The sequence below is a fragment of the Dermacentor albipictus genome, chromosome 5, assembly GCF_038994185.2.
Source record: "Dermacentor albipictus isolate Rhodes 1998 colony chromosome 5, USDA_Dalb.pri_finalv2, whole genome shotgun sequence".
In the NCBI taxonomy this organism is placed as follows: Eukaryota; Metazoa; Arthropoda; class Arachnida; order Ixodida; family Ixodidae; genus Dermacentor; species Dermacentor albipictus.
The window spans coordinates 37,556,080-37,578,202 of record NC_091825.1 but is presented as its reverse complement, the minus strand read 5'-3'; the positions used below and the strand labels follow the sequence as shown (position 1 = coordinate 37,578,202).

The 22,123-nt window shown below is 44.9% G+C and overlaps 1 protein-coding gene across 5 annotated transcripts in view; it reads left to right on the top strand.

Annotated features, from left to right (window-relative positions):
- LOC135909515 (sphingomyelin phosphodiesterase-like) overlaps positions 1-22,123 on the top strand; it is a 243,096-nt gene that overhangs the window by 8,414 nt on the left and 212,559 nt on the right. The window contains exon 1 of one of the 5 annotated variants that reach the window (XM_065441489.2): positions 10,205-10,480. The exons of 2 other annotated variants lie outside the window; for them this stretch is intronic. In XM_065441489.2, the coding sequence (XP_065297561.1) occupies positions 10,364-10,480 (117 nt within the window). In that variant the 5' untranslated portion in view covers positions 10,205-10,363. Of the gene's footprint in view, positions 1-10,204; positions 10,481-10,891; positions 11,249-19,151; positions 19,209-22,123 lie in introns of those variants that run through there. 2 more of the 5 variants (XM_065441494.2, XM_065441493.2) reach the window with 2 other exon arrangements.

The following is a 22,123-nucleotide window of genomic DNA, read 5'->3' as shown; positions in this document are numbered from 1 at the left end:
AACTCCTGTAGGGATTCCACGGCTCATGACCCGAGTATTGATTACGGACTTATGGACCTGAGCCTTCTGAGCAGCGAGGTAGCGTTTGGCAACGGTTTCTGTAAATCACAGGCACAGAGCTTAATGAAGTGGCGCTTCAACGCTTGTTTCTCGTGAGCACTAAGGTGTGTTGCCTTGAGATGCTCCGAAAAAGTGACTCCGAGGTCAGCATCTTCTCAACTTAATAAAAAAGCGATTGAAAGTTCATAAAATCAAAGTCCCTGAGGCTGCGCTCATGTTGGCGCAACTTAGACTGCTTAATGATCCTTCTCAGAAGGCTTTTGAAAAGCGTTTCCGGCTCCTCAAAAATACCAAGCGGGTCGATATGCTGTCCTTGAAAAAGTCTGTACACTGTCTTTATATTCGCAAGCATGGGAGCGAGAAACACAAGATACCCCAGGTTCCTTTCGTCCTCAGACATGTCTCTCAGGAGCCTCACGTTGTAATGTTGGTCGGAAACTGTGGAGGAGTGAAATCCACTGCGAAATATATGGTCGATGCAGCTGCGATGGCGAGTTATCGTGTTCCCGATGGAGAAAGAAGTTTAAGTAGTTCACTTTCCTCGTTACTTACGTTGCTCGCACGATAAAGATCCCTATAGGCAGCTTGCCTCAGGTTGCTGTAAGCGAAAAAATTGCTTCTCTCACCACGCACAAAATGTTCGAGGGCATCGCATCCATGGCTCTTGCGGCGGAAAGGTCGAGGGAATGGCAAATGCACCTTACAAGTGTAAGTGACGGCTTATCATTTTCCGTCCTTTTCCCCAGCCAGTTGTGCCTGCCGCATATTACGCTCCCGCCGTCCGCTGTCAGACCAACACAGTCACGTGGACTGATAGAGTTCTCAAGAAACATGGCCTTTACCCTCTCGTAAATCGACTCCGCTCGTCCATCTGCAATCTCGTGCATGTTAAGAAACGTGCTGACGATCTTCTCGATATTATCACTGTGATAGCGAACCGATATGCATACCAGCTTCTTGACAGATATGTCGGTCATTTCGCCCACCAGAACGGGAAAAGGTTTCCTGCTGAAGTCCCGCACTAAATATCCGTGAAGTACGCCGCAATGACTTTCATTATTGGGGTAGTACACCTTGTCCGGTGCAGTCAAATGTCCTGCCGCCGTCCGCCTTTGAGCGTATCGGAAAGCTCGTCCACGGAGTTGATGGATCACGCCGTGAAAAGGGTGATTTTCAAAGCACGGCGCTTTCGCTCCACGTCGGCTGTTAAGCGATGGGCGATTGTATCGTCTAGACGTAGCTGGTTGCCTGGCGCAAAATCAGTGCCAGGATATTTACGTGTCTCCAGTTAATTCATGAAGTCCGTGTAGTGGGCCCGCACTTTGCAGGAGCAGTATTTGCATGTCGGATGTTATCTACTTTTCTCGGAAGGTGTGATCCCACCTGAAACTAACGAGGGAAAACGTCAATAAAGCAGGTACACACGCGGTTGGCGGTGCAACGCGAGTCGCGCTGCGTGGTGCATCATCCGAAGGCCATGCTTGACTATTCAAATATCGGAAACAAAAAATTCTTGCCCTTAATTTCTGGTCGTCCAGTCATTGCTTTCGGAATACAGCGTTTCACCTTCCTATTTGTTGTCGGGCTCAGCTGCAGTGGAACGTGGCTGCCCGTAACAGTAAAACATACCATGCTCGAAAGCGCACGCAAACACCGAAACTGCGCAAGAATATGCATTCTCTGGTACAATAACCGAAACTACCGAAAGACGCCAGCTCTGTGGACACCATAGGTGCGCAGTGTATGCTTTACCGGAAATAAAGTGACCAGAGTTCACGCCATGGGAGCCATGGTTTTGAAACCACATAGCGGTACGCCAGCGGCTGCTACGCTACGAGATATTAATAATATATAGCGCATATCGAGGGAACGAAAAGTAGTCCAAAAGTAGCCAAGTAGCGAAGACATTTTTTGCCCCATAGGCCTAAAATATATCCATATTGGGGCACAGTAGCCAAACCTGGCAGCCCTGCCGATGGACAGATTTCCCTGGTGGGTCGCCTTAAAAATTCCCAGGCATTAGAAAAAACACAGGTTGCGGATAGCGAACGATTTTGTAAACATCTCGTGTAAATGTTGCATTCTTGTATACCGCGAGAAGCTCGCAACCGAGAGAGAGTGATGATGAAGAGGATTAGGCAATATTTTCTGCAACCCTTTAGGCAGCATTACTCAGCACCATGGGTAAGGAGACGGGTGATGTAAAGAAGAAAGAAGAGAGAGAAGGTCACGGCAGTCACAGCCCTTTGCTGTGATTTATAGAACTAGGAAGGACGCGGGGCTGTCGTGCAACTTCTGAACGCTTGCAAGTGGAGCGCTTAGTCACTTTTTTCTCAAACACTCTCTCTTCGACAAAAGCCTTCTCCTCACTTTTTTGGGGCTGCCATATTTGTACAGCAGATTTATATGGGCGACTCCAATCAAGAAGCGGGTTCGGATCATTGAGCTTCTTCCTGATGTTACTGTTATATTTGTTGACGTAGTTTAATAAACTGGCCGGAGTAAGCGATAATCTGCTTTTCGAATTTTATTAAAAGATACTTCCGGTAGTATGATCATCGTGCTATCACGAACTGTTTTCTGCTAACGCTCGGTCACGCCCACCCACGCAGGAGTGAAACTTTGGCTATATTGGTTATCAGTGTCGTAGCCTTCGAGTCTTGCTAATTGCAAGTATGCTTGAAGCTCTCAACAGGCCTTGCACCACGCGAGACTTAATACCAGACAAGTACGCTCGCCCACGCGCGCTCACTGCTGGCCGTTCCTGGCAAGACGCCTTGGCAGACTTCGCTTCGTATCGAGCTATTGTGTGTTATGCGCATTTCGGGCGCGGCTACCATCCGTCGGTCAAGCAGGTGCAGGACAAACCTAGTCCGCATCACGTAGCACGGCGAAGTCTGAGCACACGAGTGTGACTGCGCCCTTTGGTCCTGTCGTGCACATAGTTGTCGTGCACACTACAGTTGCATGTAGCCCGCTGTGTGGCTGCTTCTACAGCTTAGCGCATATACCAAGGTCGATTCAAATAGTGGTGAAGGCGTGCACAAAATTCGGTTTCGAACCAACAGGCAGCGACATAAATTATCGTCGTCCGTTCGAAGCGCGAGTACATATCGCGGGGCAAAGCACTAGTTGATGAATATTATGCATCCAATACGCCACGAGAAAAGACTTTAGAAAGTGCCGGCAATATCAGTAGAATTTCTAAATGAGAAGTCACGGGCTGTTTTATTCCGTGCACGAATGATTATGAGCACTAAACTTTGCAGACTTTGAGAAGCTTCCTCAGAGGTGCCGCGATTGTATTACCGTATTTAACACTGTAATGCCGTCCAAGCTCTCTTATGCGTATCCATAAAACTTAATGGCAATTATATAGTATTAAATTTATAATATATGATAAGTGCCTTAATATTTTAACTGCTTTTTCACTAAATGTTATGTTTTAGCTATGCATTCAGTTATACAAAGACGCAACAGGTGGCACGCTTGCTGTGTTAGTGAACATTAGTGTTGTTTTCAAGTGAAGCTTGCATTGGTTCACAAGTTTCGGTAGTTGTATGGTGGTAAAAACCCAGATACTCCCAGAATAGAGCAGCTAAGGGAAAGGGCGATTTGATGAGTTCATAGCTGCACTGGCGCCGGAGCGTGAGTCGTCAGCCAGGTTTACAGAAGCTTCTCGCATCGCATAATTTCAGTGCAGTTCTGTTGTCATCATTGCGTAAATGTTGCGACGATAGGTTTCTGTCATACAACATCAGTTCCCTGTAGTACAACAGAACTTTATCGCATTACTTAAGGAACACTCCTGTTATGACTATTGGAGGCCTGTTGCAACGATAGTAGCAAAGGAAGGCGCAGAAGACAAGGACTCAAGAAGAAGAACACAAACGACAGGTCCTGGTTTTCTGCGCGTTGCCTTTACTCCTTCAAGCATGAGCCAACTAGCCCAAGCAAGAGTTTTACTTGCAACGATAGGTTTCTGTCGTACGAAAACATTTTTCTGTAGTGCAACAGAAGTTGGTCGCATTACTTCAGGAACTCTTCTGTTGTGACATTTGGAAGCCTGTGCCCACACTAGGTTTCTGTAGTATTTCAACAGCTCTCTGTAGCACTACAGAAGTTTGTCGGGTTACTTCAGGAGCACTTCTGTTGGGACAACAGGGTGCCTGTTGTGATGACAAATTTTTCTGTAGTACTACAAAAATCTTTTGTAGAGTTTCAGCTTTCTGTTGTAACAACAGACATACGACAGAGTGTACTTCTGTAGTCACAACCAGAAATGTCTGTTGTACATCAGAAAAGTATGCCGCGCCATCAGGAACGCGTAGTTACTACAGAAAAATTCTGTTGTAAAACAGAAATTTCTTTAGTACGGAAAGCAACCGCTGTTGTCATTTTCAACTGGGTTCCAGCCGCATAGGCGCGTGCTCAACGCCCGCGCGCAACCAATCAGAGCCATTTCGCTTCCGCTGGGGAAAGAAAGGGCAGGAAAGTGCTTCGCAAGCACTGCGCCGGCTTTGTTTCCGTTCAGTTCATTCTCGGAAAACGGATCAGACGACCACGCGCTGTGCGGCCCCCCGAGAAACTGGCAGCCAAGAACACCTGCATAAACTTAGACAAGGGCAACATACCTTTCACAGTCCAACGAAAATAAGGGTAGCGGTGGCATTGTCAACTAAAATATGCGACCGGGAGATGGCGCTAGTAAAATCAAAACTAATATCATCATTATTATTAGTGAGCAATACGGCCGCTACGGTACCGGCTGGTGGGGCACGTCCCGCTGCTCTTTCGCAGGTTTTGGACGCTTTGTTACCGCTTTCTGGGTGGTGTTTGTGCGTACGGTACTCCAACATGGCCACATAGATCTTTATTATGTCGCCAGTTGATCGAGTGACCTCAACTGACAAAAAGACACTTCAAACAAGTAAGCTTACATCGTTTGTTGTCATGGTGAAGGAAGCAGCACATGTCACAATTTCCGTCCAAGTCAGGTGGAGTTAATGCTGTCAGACGCTTAGTTTAGAACATACACAAACACAGATAGCTATCTATTTAATGAAATTGAAAGCTGAAATTCAGTTTTCTCATCGTATTCAGGCAATGCCGGGAAAAAAAAAAGCTTCAAACAACGATATTTATGCTGGGCTACCCTCATACTTGTATTTCATACAGTGCTGCTTGACGTGGTTCATAGTATTGGGGGTGAGCGCCACCACTGGAAAAGCTGGCGCCACCGTCGGCGTGACGTGACATCAGTGATCATGTGGACACAACGGCCGCGTCGTCTGCTTCTGAAGCGCCGAAGCAAGCTGAAAACTAAAGTTTAAAATCCCACCTGCGCCGCGGTTTTTATTAAGTGATGAGGCTTTACCGCCTTTGGTGTCTGCTTGACAACATTTGAAAGTACTATAATAGGTGTTGGCTGGCTTTGGAGGCGTGCAGCATGGTAGACTACTGCTCGGTGCCGCAGTGCCGGAGGTACGCAACGGGGCCCGGTGTCAGATTAATTCACACGTAGCCGCAGGGCAAGGAGCTGCGTGAAGCTTGGCTGGCGAAACTTAGAACCGGCAGACAGCCATCGGCTACAACTCGGGTATGCAGCAAGCATAGACGCGAGGAATATTTCTGCTACGGCGCCGGGACTGCGCGATGTTCGGTGAGTAGCAGACAACGCTCACTGAGACGCTCGCCGGCGCCCGCTGTCAGGCTAATGTTATCAGGCTTTATTAGGTCTATGAACATGTTGATACTGGATTCTGGCAACTTAACTAGAATGGAAAGGGAGCGGTAAGAAACGCAATGAAAGTGCATGATATATGGTCATGATTGTGTTATGAATTAATGCAATGTATTACTAAAAAGAAGCAGAGGGGAATCGCACGCTGAGAAGACCGATTAACATACAGTGCGACGCAACTTGAGAAATAATATTGAAATGTCGAAGAATTTAGAAGACAAGAAAACATTTAATCGTCACGACCGCCCATCACAGTCGCCGTAGGCGTCGAAGTCTCTACAACGAAATTATTTTTGAACAGCTCTGATAGCGTCCACGCAACAATGGTTGCTAGTGTGCTGTCAAATGCTCATATGCTGCGGCCTGAAGCTCACGGCATGGTGCGAAAACGCGCTCACAGCGAAAGCAAAACATTGTGCGCGGACATGCATGCAGACGCGCAGTCGGTCGCTGTGAACCCATGCGATCGCTGCATTGAGGCTTCATTCTGCTATACTCCATCTGGTTATACTGACAGCCAACTATAATAACATATTTCACATAGTTTTGTCTCAGTATTTGCCTACCTTTCACGCAAGAAGCCGGTTCGGGAGACTGCACCGCGGAGACCGCGCGCAGTATCGTTCACTGTACGTATTCGTTAAAGAGATAGCGTCTGTAAGCGATTCTGTGCTTTTAGTTTGCCCAAGATTATTATATCGACAGTAAAAGATTTCCCTCGTTTTGAGAGTACCTACATAAATGTCAGGGAAAGCTGCCGCGTGGTGTTTTTTTTTCTTTTTTTTTTAGCGCCGTAAACGAAACCTATGAAGAGCGCGCCGCGTGATCCCTCATACTACGCAAGGGAGGCGCTTCCGACAGATGACGATACCCTAACTCCTCGCCGCCAATATTATTAAGCTATATTAAAAAAGAGATCTCAAAAGTGCTCGGCAAAGGTGTACTTTCCGCAAGAAAACTGAAGCTGCAATACCCTATTGTTCTCTTAACACATTGGCGACAGGCACGAAGTGTAGGGAAAAAAAAAACGTTGTGCTAAATTTTACATCACACATCGCCTGCTCTTGATATTTATACTGCACATTTAGTGCTCAGGTGCGGCAGCAAAGGCTTCGACACAAGTGGAGTACTCGTAGAAAAGCGGGGAACGTTGTGGAGACAACAGTGCTTTACCTTTACAAATATTGTGTGAACAAACAAGAACACTGAATAAACATATAAGGCCAATTAATGCTCAGGGATACTCGGAAAATACAAGTTACGGTTTCAGGTAGAAAAAACATTTCGGTTTTTGTATTCAAACAAGTCAAAGAGGTTGTAAGGAGGTGAACATTTTAATTGAATAATTGAAGTGAGCAAGGGAAGCCTCAGCTTGGAGCCAAAGCTTCAACAAGCAAACATATTTGCGAGGGCCGTGAAGAGGACAAATTCCCATTCCGAGGCTTCCCTTGCTCGTCCACAGTTGATTAGCTGAATGCTAAACCAAACTTGCTCCGAGTATATTTCAAAAAGTTTGTGGGAACAGATTGCTTAGGTTTGTTATTTGCTGTTTGAAGATAAAGAAAAAATGTTTCAGTAATTTGTTATGCTTGAGAAATGTGGAGTAGGCCGGCTGTGTGCATTTGTCCATTCTAGCTATCTCTTACGGTGCAGGGTTAGCCTAGTTATTCATTTCACGCAAACTGTACATAACCCTTTTGTAGTTAACAAATGTAAAAGATTGCGCGTATCCAGATCTAATTCTAATCCTAGCACTTACCATCTGAACAACGTTCTTCTAGATTTCCTCATGTCATAGATATGTGGGTGCGCACATATCAAATAACTTAAATTGGGCAATTAATATAAAGTACATCATTAACAATGTTAATCAGAGGCTCGTGTACTTATGATGCGATTTTTTGAAAGCACCATCTAGTTCAAAGCGCCGCAAAGTAACAACAGCCCTGTTTGAGTTCCCTTTGAAGAGGAAACACTTTATAATTACTATTTTCAACTTTTAAGAAATGACCACGGGAATCTGTTTTATCCTCTCGCACGCAAAGAAATTCAAAGTTGAAAATGCGAGGGTGTTTTTAACTCACCGGTGCACACACTCAGAGGCTGCAAGCTTAATTCATTGTTGTGGGTAGTTTCCAAACGGATCCTAATATTTTGTTTTGTCTTAACATGCGCTACTGTGCCAAGTTTCTTCCCTTCTATTTGTATGAATTATATATGAAAGTGACAAGAAATAGAGGACCCCGAAATGGTGTGATTTTACGAAGTGTGGTCGCATTCACAGAATACGTGGTCCGGGAGCGCAAATATATGTCTTGGCAGCATTGAGCGACTTCGCTGTGAGAAAAGCCGCCAAAACACGAGACGACGGGTGGCCCCTGTTTGACCTTGGGATTCGTTCAGAAGTTGTACGTGGCGTCATGAATTTTGACAGCGTCTACACGCATGCAGTTATCTTTTTATAGTAGCCTTGCAATGTAAAACAGGAAAACACGCAAACATAGCTACTTCCTGATATAAGTACTTTTTCAAAATGCCCAAAACCCTCGAATACGCGGCTAAATTCATGTCATAAGAATAACGCCATCAGTGCAGCTGTTCCGGCGCGAAATCATTACGACTGAAAATTTGGTATTACCATTTCCCCCTAGAACATTCCTCTGAAGGTATAGAAGCACAGATAAAGTCTGTCAACGATTTACCACTAATCTAAACAGATTTGATGTCGCTCTCCTTATTCCTTTTTAGATTTAATGCTCACGTTAATTTCCATAAAGTGAACGTATGTTCCACTTCAGTGCTACATACTGACCCACGTACTTGCTTTTCTTTTCACCTGTTAACAAATGTTATTTTTTTGCTAAGCACGTGATACAACAGCGTGGATCAGAGCATTCCTAATGATTCTGGCCTATTCTATTTGTTGTCTTCTTGTAGCCGAACCTTTTATAAACAGAATGCATGCACAATGTGAATAGTTTTGTACATTCAGGAAGGCGCGCGAGCACCAGCGATTACGCTGCATTCTTCGGCAATCCACGCATACATAGAAGACGCGCTTGGTACGCAGATCAGATTTTCGACGATCGGCGAGTGTGTTCGCAGCTATCATTCTGCTGAGAGTTACTTGTTTTGCCGGGCACAGGCTCGCCCGATAAGCAGTCAGCTCCGGGACTTGCGTTGTGCCACTGTTTGTTCGCCCTCACTACAACGTGACAATATTCCTTGATACACAGAACTAAAACTCCTCCTGCCCCACGAACAGAAGACAGGTGAGTCCAACTTTAAAACGACAAAGATGTTACGGCTATCAGCTTTTTACCCAAGCATAATTGAAAACCTTCTAGCTGCTGCCTAAAAATGTAGAATGTCTTATTATCTCTTAATGAATGTCTGAATTTACTGTAGAGATGTGGTAGACGGTGAGAGCCATTTCTCCGGCTATAGCGTTCATGGGCTTGAGCCATTCTCAAACAAATGCTTTCTGCATTCTTTAGAAAGAACGTGTTAGCGAGACAGGCACGTCATCCAGGGCAACGTCTTCTCAGTACCAGATACTTCGTGATTTACGCTCCTAAACTCATTCGAAGAGAGCCGACATCCCCCCTCCCACCTTCTTCACCGCCCCCCCCCCCCCCTATTTTTTCCTTACTTAACTTGCAGGTGGCACAAGCGTTTGAATTGCGTACAACGTTATCGTACTTTTTTTAGCGAGCGACGTACGCGGCACCGCAATTTCACTCGGGCGTATGGAGTGCGTCGTGCTTTTTCTCATAAGGAAAATGTGCACAGGAAACAGCAGGTACAGGCAATAGACTCACAGAAAAAGAAGCAAGCGATTACTATGCTTTCTTGGCATTGACAGTTTTTCTTTGCACAGCCATATTGCAGCTAATCTTTAAGCACAAACTAGAGACTCTGCCACACCACATTGCGTCACCTCGACTTACGTCCGGTTTAGGTCTCATTGAATTGCACCAACGTACTTTTTTTATAGTTTTTTTCGTTGATCAGCATGACAGAAACGAACAGGCTTTAGGAGAAACAGGAAGAACGAACCTGCATGGTAATGGAGAAGTGGCAGGGAGTAAGCTGGAGGCATGGCCCACAGCACCCAAATGTATTTCTTGCCCGAACAAGGAACGCCGTGACATCGCTATGCAATGGCCCCCCGGGATTCATGGCTCGAAGCATTGCAGGCTCAATTTGCACTACCGGAAGAAAACACAAAAACCAGCAGTGGACCGTGAATGCCGAACAAATGAGCCGCGCGCAGGAAAGGAAGTTATTCGGCCAAGCGCGAAGCAACCCGATCGCAGCACGCCGACGACCCAGGAATATACTCTCACCGCCCCGCGTGTTTGCGCGGACACTTCCTTCGCCGCTTCCTGCCGTTGCAGCGCTTTCGCTTCCTCGCGTTCAGGAGCGCTCCGACTCTCGCCCGCTCGCGAAGCCGCGTGGAGCACGGAGCGAATAACGGGCGCTGCCGAGCGGGTTCGGGAACGCGACCGCGAGTAAGCAGCGCTAACTATCCGGTGTGGCTGTGCGCGCCCTGGCGTAATGTCGCGCCGCCGTTCTGCGGAGGGAAAGGAACCAGTTTTCGATAGCCAGTGCAGTCCCCGGCTCGCGGAAGTGCCGCTGGTCTACTCTGCATCGGCGGCGGCCCACCGAATCCAGGTCGGTCGGTCGGTTGGTCGGTGGGTCGGGTGCTGGGCCGGCCGCGAGTTCAATGCGAACGGAGAAAGGGTGTTTGCGTACGCGAAGTGTGTTTGTTTACGAGCTCCAGCCTCTTTCTGTTTGTACTTCCAAGCAGACGCGTGAGTGAGAGATGGGCGAGAGGACCTCCTCTTTAGGGGTGCGAAGCCTGCGGCGTTAGGGTTGGCGGTGAAAGTGGCCCGGCACTGCCGGTCAGTCAAAGGGACTTAACGAGAGAGATCGTGCGTAGCGTGTGTTTAGCAGGCCAATCTGCTGAGAAAGGGAAACAACGATAGGAAAAGCAGATCGTGGAGCGTCCATTGCTCGTCGTACCCTTCCTTCGCACTCGCTGGGGAGGGGGGGTGGTCTGAAAGAAAGGGTGTGAACGCCATTGGAACGGGGTGGGAGGTTAGGAAGAGATAGAATGAACGCGAAAGGAGGGGCCGCTGTCACTCGCCGCATCGCCGTCTTCCGATCCTCGAGGACTGGAGACAGTCTCGTCGACAGCTCGAGGAGCCACTGTTTGTGCGCCCGCGTGCCTCGTCGGCCCGTGCCAGAGTGTCCTACGGGTTCGTCGGCAGCGGATGTGCGTCGCTCATCGTCGCGCCGCTCTCGATTCTGGCCCTGCGCCCAACACACGGTGGCACCAAGCACGGCGGCGCACGGCGAGCTCCGGTGCGAAAGCTGCGCGAGCGACGCGGGTTCCCACGCAGAACCAGGCACGTGACGGCATCTCCGGGGGTTGATTTCGTGAGTGACGGGCATCGCTCCTGTTCTCCTTTTGTTCTTTTTTCTTCTTCCGTTTCTTTTCATTTGCGTGCTTGGTTCAATTGTGCTTAGTATTATCTGTGCAAGCATATAATGATCCAATCAGCTCTCGAAATCCCCTTATCACTTTGAAGGCAACATACGGAGAAAGGGATGGTACATTTCTAGATGGCCATGAACAACATTTCAGCTTCCTACAAATACCCAGAATTTCGATCGCTTGTGTTTGCAGAAAAGTAGTAAAGCACAAAAAAAATAACATCGCCATCTCAATTTATGCATTGATTACCTCGTATAATATAATAACATTGTATTGAGTGCATTTCGTATTTCCCTATGTTCGCTGACACGGGTTACATGATCCAGAACGCTTACCTGCTCTACCACTGTACCAGCTCCATCCTACATTGCATTCCTGTAACTTTCCTGAACGGTTCCAATTGAACACGTCACAGCTCATGAGAATTAAGCTAATTAGCTTAAACAGCTCCAGCCGTGAGCACCAAGCGCTGTATGGGACAATTATCCTTCGTAGTTGGCGACTTCAGAGCAACGGATTAAAAGGTAGTCACGTTTTTTTATTTTTATTTCTTCGTTTTGTTACATATGCATTTGAAGTTTGAGAGTAATGTTTGCACGCATTCCATGACGCTACTTTTTCCGTAGCGTCATTTATATATTCAAAGAAGCTTTTGAATATATAAATCCAACTGTTTTCTACAAAGAACACTTTACAGGCGCGATACATTGGACAGAGATATTGTCGCGTCTCTTATCCCTCAGGTGTACTTACTCTTGCTGATGAGCCTCACAAAGAGTTGCACCTTGTTCTCGTTCACTGAAGATTAACCCTAAAGGTAGATTTTCAATTGCGCCTCAAGTGTTCTGGGCGACTACCGTAGACAGCGGAAGCAGGGTGCTGTTGGGTGAATGAGTTAGCGGTAAGTTTTAGCTTGTTAGTTATTCCGGTAAACGTAGACAAACCGGGCCTTTGACCCGATGGGTGGAGATGTAAACGTGAGTCAACCGAAAGGCACGTGCCCCGATCCACCTTGTAGAACAGAGCTCGACCAGACAAACACAGAGCCTATTTTCATGTAACCAACCGTGTTCTTTTTAGCGGCAGGTCTAAATATTTGCAGCGGAGTAACTGTGTCACGATGCGCCGCAGACAAAAATTTGCACCAGAAGTGACATAAAATAAACGTGGTGGATGCAATATTAGCATTGTGTTTGGGTCAGCTCTACACCAGGAGAGGACACCACCTGTCTAGCCGGTCACGTTTACGCCTCCCGCTCACCCGGTAAAATTCGCCTGTTCTTACGAAAAAAAAAACAGAGGAAGAACTTACTATTCATGCCTAGGACGGGCTTAAAAGCGCTTTATTGCTTTCTAAATGACTGTTTTTGAACTTTGGCACTGCGGCAACGGCTCAAGCTTTTGTCAACTTTCCAGCAACAAAATATTGGGAAGGGGAGAGTATGGAAATGGTTGCTGCAGGAACAACATCCACGTGTGCAAAATTGAGGCACCGTAGAATGATTGGAAATGTCATGATCATCATCATCATCATCATCATCAGCCTGGTTACACCGACTGCAGGGCATAGACCTCTCCCATACTTCTCCAACTACCCCGGTCATGTACTAATTGTCGCCATGCGGTCCCTGCAAACTTCTTAATCTCATCCGCCCACCTAACTTTCTGCCGCCCTCTGCTACGCTTTCCTTCCCTTGGAATCCAGTCCGTAACCCTTAAACACAATCGGTTATCTTCTCTCCTCATTACATGTCCTGCCCATGCCCATTTCTTTTTCTGGATTTCAGCTAAGATTTCACTACCTCGCGTTTGTTCCCTCACCCAATCTGCTCTTTTCTTACCCCTTAACGTTAGACCCATCATTCTTCTTTCCATAGCTCGTTGCGTCGTCCTCAATTTAAGTAGAAGCGTTTTCGTAAGCTTCCAGGTTTCTGCCCCGTACATGAGTACTGGTAATACACAGCTGTTATACACTTTTCTCTTGAGGTATAATGGCAACCTACTGTTCATGATCTGAAAGTGCCTGCCAAACGCACACCAGCCCATTTATTACCAGCATTAGCTTACTTTCAATTTGGTTGGCACCAGGACATTTCCATAATGAATGGAAATGTCTTGGTGCCAACCAAATTGAAAGTAAACTAGTGCTGGTAATAAACTAACCTGTATTACGCATTTTTGCTCCTTTGACTTCCCTCGTTTTATTAGAAGCTCCCATATTCGTTACCTCCTTTGCTTTCTGTTTCTCTCTGTCTCTCTCGCACTTATACACTTTTATTATACAGGTGCGCTGTTCACATTGTAATCGCAACTGGAATTTTACTGAAAGCACTTTTGCATAAAGCGGTAATCAGCTTCTTTTTGATGCCCATGTAGTATATTTGCCGAAAACAAGTTCTAAACAGGCTCTGTCACTGTCCTTGCTTAGATATCAAGCGGCAGTTACTCGCAGCCACTATTTTTCAAACTAATGTGCACCTTCGAGCACATAACATGTTAACAGAATCTTACCGTATTCTTAAAAGTTTCACACGATTTATCTCTTGTGGCGCTCCAAGAACAATATCGCAGCGAATACTTGGCTATTATTTGTAGAAAGAAAACCAGCTGGACTGTTTTCTCCGTGAGATGTTTGACAAGATACAGAGCTCGCAGTAGACAAGGAAAAGCATGGGTTCGCAGATAAAATAGCTCCTCCGCAAACAAAACTTTCTTGGTTTTTGTTAAGTAGACACACTCGTTTAAATAACGACGTTTTCAAGGCTGAGAAGAAAACCTGAAGCAACGTGGAGTGGAACATTCCTGGACCATCTGCTTCCCTTTTCTGCTTGGACGTTTTTTTTACTATTATGATTGGATTCGATTAAGCGCATTCGGACATATCACAGGTATTCAGAAACCAGGGGTTGGTGGGTGAAGTTTGTGCTAGTAAGTGAATAATTAGGAAGCGTGCAATTGCAGTACATATATAGTGATGCGTTTATGTGTACTGTCCGGTGCATAATGAATTTTGTGACTCATGTGGATAAGTAAAAGAACCATGAGTATAATCATGAACGTTCACCGACTAGTCCTCTTCATTGCTTTATTAAAAAGTAAAAGAAATAAGTCATTGAATTCTAAAATTTCGACTTCTCATGAATGGCAGCATCATGCTAACGTGCAGCATATTCGTGCTACGCGAGAAACAGATTACGAAGAACTGCGGGTACAACTAGCACATGTCTTGCGTTATCGTGAAATGTCTGGTCCAATAAAAATATAAGATAGCACATACTTAGATGAGGTGAAAAAACGAAATGTAGTCCTCAAGACCAATGGTTATTTAGGTAGAAGTTTGTTTAGCAGCCCAATTTTGTCATTCTCTTTCTTTGCATTTTTTTGTGATTAGAAATCATAAACAAACACTTCGTTCACCTTATTCAGATTAGTGGTTTCAGCTTCTGTATTGGCTACCTTCTTGCGTGGCCTTTGCGAAAGAGACAGCATTGCTACCTTAGAGGTTCGGATTTGCGCTTCTCGGCCATTTTGCTGCAACACTTCGAAATGCAAATAATATTAGAATTTGATAACGAAACATGACGAACATTGTATTTTAACTTAGAAAAAAGTCCGAAATGAACCGCCGACCCGGGACGCTGTATGGGCTGTTGCTACCGATTTCGATAGCCATTTCTTGTTGTTCACGCGATGGATATGCAACGTTTTCTTAGTTCAGTGATGCCGTTAAGTCAACCAGTCTGTCTAGACATATATCTTCGTCAGAGAAGCGCAGGCTAGTGCTGGGAGCCTTAGGCGATAGCACATATACCTGTGTTTACGAAGCGTCACTTCGGCAGTCATCGCTTCTTGTGCAGGCACTGTAGACATGAAAAAATTGTTTATTTAAGAACATCGATGCGAAAGCTGAAATATAGAGTGTTTTATCCTTGTTAGATTTCTTCATTCCTGAGCCTAGACGCGCCGATAGCGTGAGGACGGGCTCGGCGGATACGCTGGGCCTAAGCTTCGGTTGGGACCGATCTTGGCGCGGGCAGCTGGCGAAAGCTAAAATGTGTGTATTTGAGCCTCAGAACTTTTTTTAGTACAATAGGGAAAGTGGAAGCGCACGAATCACCTCAGCTTTCTTATCGGTGTGATTATATCATTCAGCGATAGGCTTCGAACTCGGGGTCCGTTCGCGCGCATCTGAACGACTTCTGCATTTCATGTCCACTCCACAAGATCGACAACGGCAGCAACTCCCAATCATATGTTACGTGCGAACCACTAAAAAACGCGGCGTCCTCTGCCTTTGCGTGGTTTCGTTCAAGGATTTAGCTATCCGCCAAGTCAAAAGGGAACGTGAAAAAAAGGCGAAAGTGATGTTCAGTGTCAAATGTCCATGTATAGACAGGGCAGCTCACGCACCTTTATTCCAAGCTGTGACACGAAATAGGGTTTTATGACGCCAATATATACCTTTAGTTAGGACAAGAGACTAGTATCAAGCGATAAAATTGTATAAAGCATTCAATATTCAGCAGCACTCGTTCTTGCGTACTGGAACCAGCGGGGCACCAACACAACCAGTGCAGTTTACAGTGCGAACCACCAGCGAACTGCACCGAGAACTAGCGCCTATAGAGCACGAACCAGTGCGCCCTAGGGACACTAGCGTCTTCGCTAGTGTCCCGATGAGTGCCAGCGAGCGCCAGCATACCCAGTGCGATCCAGTGCTAAAAAACGCGCTGGTTTCACACTGGAAGGCGCTGGTTTTCGCAATAGGGTTGCGATAGGAGTTTCTCTTTTATTGCTCGTAGTCTTCCTTATGGTAAGGCATATTTTAAAATGTCGCAATAAACTACAGAAACTGTACGTCCCTTATTATGATTGCAGAGCTCCAAGAAGTGTTTGCATTTCAAAACTGCCACAGTAAGATAAAAATGCAAAAGTTAAGAAAATGCAAAAGAATGCAAAATGTAAAAGAATTAAACCATAGGAGACTGAATGAGTGTTGGAAAAAGACCGATGATCTTATCGCTGGGCATGAAAAAATCTATCTATCTATCTATCTATCTATCTATCTATCTATCTATCTATCTATCTATCTATCTATCTATCTATCTATCTATCTATCTATCTATCTATCTATCTATCTATCTATCTATCTATCTATCTATCTATCTATCTATCTATCTATCTATCTATCTATCTATCTATCTATCTATCTACATTGAATGATGCACCGTTGTGCTGTCCGCAGGTTGACTGTATCTTGTCGATAATTCCATGTCAGTTATGACCACAAACGTCGTCACCGATGCGACAATGATACAAAAAATGCATAAACGTGCGAGGCGCTGTTTTCATCGGACGTATCTGTTCCCGTTGCGCCTAACAAAAGAGAAACGTATCTCGACGCTAGTCATAACACGCTGTCAGACCAGACGCGCATACCAGCGGCTCCTAGGAGCCTGCGTGCCTTCCTCCAAGCGGCAGGCCAGCTTCTATTGCATTCGTTGTTCGTGCCAAGACGTTCGATCAACGGCACTCACGTTGCTGGTTGGATCCGATTGCACAGAGTCGTGTGCCTTTAAACAAAACGAAAAGGCTTGGAATCTCGGCGTGTTCCTTTGCAAATAAAATGCAACCTCAGGCAATAGTTTGTTTCAATCGCAGCGAGAAACCGCGTAAGCCAAGCAGCTTCATCAAGTGTGTGAACTTTTATGCTTCGCTTATGAAAGCATACACACGCACACACACACAAACACACAAACACACAGGGGCGCGAACATGTATGTGCACATACATAAGTGAGAAATAAATAAAGATAAATTCCGAAATAATTATGGGCCTTACTATAGTGGATTTAGAGGTTGATAATTTGGAAGTACGGAAAAGACATGATAACTCGGTGGACGTTTATCTTTTCCACAGCGCACTCAAAAAAATTTGCTCATATAAAAGTGCTTCCGTAACGTAGTGTCTCTCTGTGTATTTTTTGGTGGTACATCAGTTGATTTATAACAATAAATATTATTTTTATTAAGTCAACAACGGGAAGAACACTGCATGGAAATATAAAGTCAGGCTATTCATAAAGACCACACTTCTTCGACTGTACCTAAGACAGTATTATGATGAACTAAGGCTGGGCAAAGATACTTTGCAATTGTATCGTGATACAATAGAAGATACTCGGGCAACAGGCATTTGAGATACAGATACAAGATATTACTGCAATTATTGCATTCCATCAAATGCTTTGCATTTATATCTTAAGATACTTCGATATGTTCGCGAACTTCTCATTATAAATCTATATAGTGTAGCAGCAAACGCGTATGCAGAAAAATGTTTGCGGGAAAATTTCTTAACACCAACCAACCTTGTTCCATTTGTATGAAATGTCTATTAGTATGTCTAAATCTTGGTCTTGCTTGCTCGAAGTATATTTTCCCCCCAAAACAATTTATTGCTTTTGGTTTAGCTGCTAATCTAAAACATTTCTTTACACGCTGCTTACTCATACATCCACTGATAGGCAGCAGAGAGGCTTAGCCTTTTTTTACCGACATGGGAGCAGCCCCCTACGTGCTGACACGCAATCCGAAGGGCAAGAACAAAGTTTTACCATACCGTACCATATGCGCATTACTGTTTACGCAATACCGGATCACTGGAGAGGTCTACAATAGCAACAACGCTGGCATCGACATTTTTTTGTGACGCGTCCTGTATACAGAGTGCCCACGGAGATGCAATGAGTTTTCATATTTAACCTGCCGCCTGGTGTAAAGCGTTCGCTATCGACATAGTCATTAGCGTGCAATCTTTTTACGATTTATAAAGCGAAGCTTTCTTTGCCTCTGCCTTCGATTTTCCCACTGCTGCTACCGGTGCTACTGTGGCTGCTGCAGATGGGGGAGAGGGTCGTTCAGAGCGTATGTATACGTGGCAGGGGCGAGTGAGAGAGGAAAGGCGACGCTAGAAGCTCATTTTCACTCCACCACTAGAAGGAAGGAAGGAAGGAAGGATGGATGGATGGATGGATGGATGGATGGATGGATGGATGGATGGATGGATGGATGGATGGATGGATGGATGGATGGATGGATGGATGGATGGATGGATGGATAGATGGATGGATGGATGGATGGATGGATGGATGGATGGATGGATGGATGGATGGATGGATGGATGGATGGATGGATGGATGGATGGATGGATGGATGGATGGATGAATGGATGGAAGGATGGATGGATGGATGAGATAAGCGTCTCCTTTGGAACGGGGCGGTGGGCTGCGCCACCAAGCTCTTGTTATTACACTGCCTATAGTCCTACCTAGGTTAAAAAAAGAAAAAAAATCACGATGAACTCTCACAACCAAATTTCCTGACCCCCTATTGTGAACTTTGCTTTTGTACGTCTCCATTTTTTTGTCGTTTCCTTACTTTTCTTCCCCCAATCTTCCAATCACTTCTTACTAATCCCTACTGCGATGATGTTTACTTTTCCCCTGCTCTCGCTGAACTCAAGGGCTTCAAGGAGTTCAGTGGTGCCTAAATGGACCTCTGGGTCTTCACAGTATCACAGTATCTTCACATTCTAATAAAACAGGCTCCATCGTTTCCGTACCTTTACCGCAGCAAGCATATGTTTCTTCTTCATTCTTATATATCGCTTTATAGGTGCGTGTTCTAAGGCATCCTGATCTCGCTTCTAAAAGTAATGAGCGTCCCTTTGAGTTATCCTAAATTGTTTTTTCCTGAATTCGTTTTTTTTTCGTTTGAGTAGTTACTAATGACAGGTTTCTTTTCCATTGCCGCCACCCATGTGATTATTTCAGCCTCTCGGACTTCACGCTTGACGTTGGTTGTTGCTGTGTTGCTCGCCCTACACGTCGCATACATGCCGGTAAGCTTCCCATCCTTTTCCTCCACTGTGAACGAATTTTCTTCCTGCACGGATACCTCAACACTCTCCCAGCCCATTTACTTTATTCCATATTCCACAGTCGTTCCTCATAAAAAATTTTACTGTAAACTTCCCTCACTTCAGAATTGCCCAGTCCATATCACCCTAAACAGCTTCATTTGTAGACTTAACGTGAGCGCCCAATACGAGGCGTCACACTGACTTTTGGTTTCCATCGAGTCGTGCTTGTACCCCTGATTTCAAGCAAACAACCGCATTTCCAAAAGTAAGTCCTGGAACCATTACACCTTTCCACATACATCAGAGCACCTCGTACCTATTGTATACCCATAGCGCTCTGGCTGTGTTTCTCTTCCCCTTTACTGTTATTGCTTTTTCTCTGTGTTTCCATATATCTAGTGCCTTCGTTTTTCCATATGTCAAGGTATTTATATTTTATTACACGAGGTATTTCCTGGCCCTTTATTGCCACTGTCTGTTCACTGTTTTGAATGAATACCATGACACCTCATTTTCCAATACTAAATTTCAACCCTAGATTCTCGCTTTGCTATTCACACATATTAGCCAGACGTTGCAAATCACTTTGCTTGTTAGCTAGCAACACAATGTCGTCCGCACAAAATAAACGTGGACGCTGCTGCTCTTCCACTGTACACGCCTGTTTGTATGAGAGATTAAACCCGATATTACTTCCTTCGAGTGCCCTCTCCATCTTCACCATGTACATCGTAAATAGCAGGGGGAATAAAGGGCACCCCTGCCTCAGTACCTTGCTGATATCAACTTTCTCCTCGCTCCTCATTCCTTCCCATTCAACGCAAACGGTATTTTCTAGGTAAATATCTCTCAAAAGCCTGGAGACAATCGGCACCTAAGCCTTCCCCTTTCAGACTATCCCACAAAATGGTGCTGTCTACGCTGTCATACGCTCCTGTAATGTCTAAAAAGGGCACATATAGTGGTCTGCTGTATAGTCCTGATATTTGTGTACACTAACTGAGAAAAAATAAGTTGTCATCCAAACGCGTACCTATTCTGAAGCCATACTGAAGTTCTCCCAAAATGCCATTATTCTCTTCCCATGCTTGCAGCTTTAATTTGATTGCCTGTATTGTTGGCCAGTATTTTACCGATGCAATGGTCAACGGTCTATAAGAGTAAATTCTTTGTTTCTCCCCCTTACCTTCATAAATTAAATTCATTCTAAATTGCCGCCGGCTGTCTGGTATTCATCTATCTTTTAAAGTTTTTCCCACTGCTTTCACCAGAGCTTCCTAACTCCTTGGTCCTAATTCATTAATCAGCCTGAAAAGAACATCGTCTAGGTCTGTGGGTGTGCGCTTAGGAATATTCTCTTCGCCTTTCTTCCCCTTGAAATTTGTCAGCACCAGTTCTTTTTCCATCCGGTTCTCTTTCAGGCTCTTTCTTTCTTCAAATACAACCTCATCATTGCCTTAGAATGATTAGGCTGTTATTTTTCGAATGTAATTTAATGCCGCTTCCTCTTCCAGTGTGTTTCCAGCTTCGTCTAGGATAAGTTGTTGTATTGCTAGTGACTTACTGCCTAATAATTTCACATGGTTCAAAAATGTATTAGGTGCGGCTTTCTTTTTCTCATGTATTTCTGACAACCAACGTTCACTTTCACCTTTTATCTTCGCTTGCACCAGTATTTGAACCATAGACTTTTACTCTCGGTATATTTTCCATTTACTGGCTACTTCATCCTGCGGCGACTCCGCCTTCTTTGCCTGTGCTCTCGGGATGCTTTCTGTCGTTCGGCGATCGCTTCTCGCGTCTCCCTGTTCCACCAGCTATTTGGCTTCTTTTTTCCTTTACAAGGAACATGTTGTTTCTCTTTCCGTATGTCTGTCCTTATTACATTTAGAAGCTCACTATATTCCCAGTCTTTATTTGGCCATTTGCCAAGTTCTTTTTCTTGACTCTAGGGACTATATTTATTATTTGTTCAGCGTTCAAATTTGGACAGTCAATTTTGCACTTCTTGCTCTCTTTCCCCACTACATACTCCATTTTCAAAATGATGCGATTCTGGTGACTCCCTATACTGCTATACCCTTCCTCGTCAATGACCATTTCACGTAAGTTATCATGAGTACCTTTTGTCATCCGACAGTAATCAATGGTGGATTGCTGGTTTCCGTCTTCCCACGTGATCTGCCGCTCACACATAGGCCCTGTATTCACGGTAACAAGGTTACGTTGCGCACAAAGGTCTAGCATTGTCTTCCAGTTGTTGCCGGTATATATATATATATATATAGATATATATATATTTTATATATATATATATATATATATATATATATATATATATATATATATATATATATGACCACATATATCCTCTATGTGAATATTCATGTCACCTAATAGGATCATTTCGGCATCATTCCCGAAACCTTTAATATCAGAACTTATACATTCCACTAACTCTTTATTTTTCTCTGTGCAATTGTTTCCTGTCCAGGAATGCGTAACGCCCAGCCAAGTTTTTTTTCCCCCAGTGATTCTACCTGATAACCAAAGATGCTCTTGAAGGTTTGAATTTATTCATCCGATTGGCTCTCTGATGGATGAACATTCTGACTCCCCCTCCCTTTGATTTCCGACATAATTCTGTTGCACCCTTCTCAAACCTAATTCTCAATCACTGGCGGCTCTTCCGAGTCACTAAGGTGCGTTTCTGTAACCGCATACACCGCTATTTGTTCTCTATTTAACTACTCCTGAATCTCTACCCACTTTCCTGTCTTCTGCCGCACTGCATGTTTATGTAGCCTATTGAATGGCGAGCTCTTTCTTGCATTCCTGCCTTTTCTGTTATTGCCAGCGATACTATTCAGAGGTTCCCTTAGGGGACCTTTTTC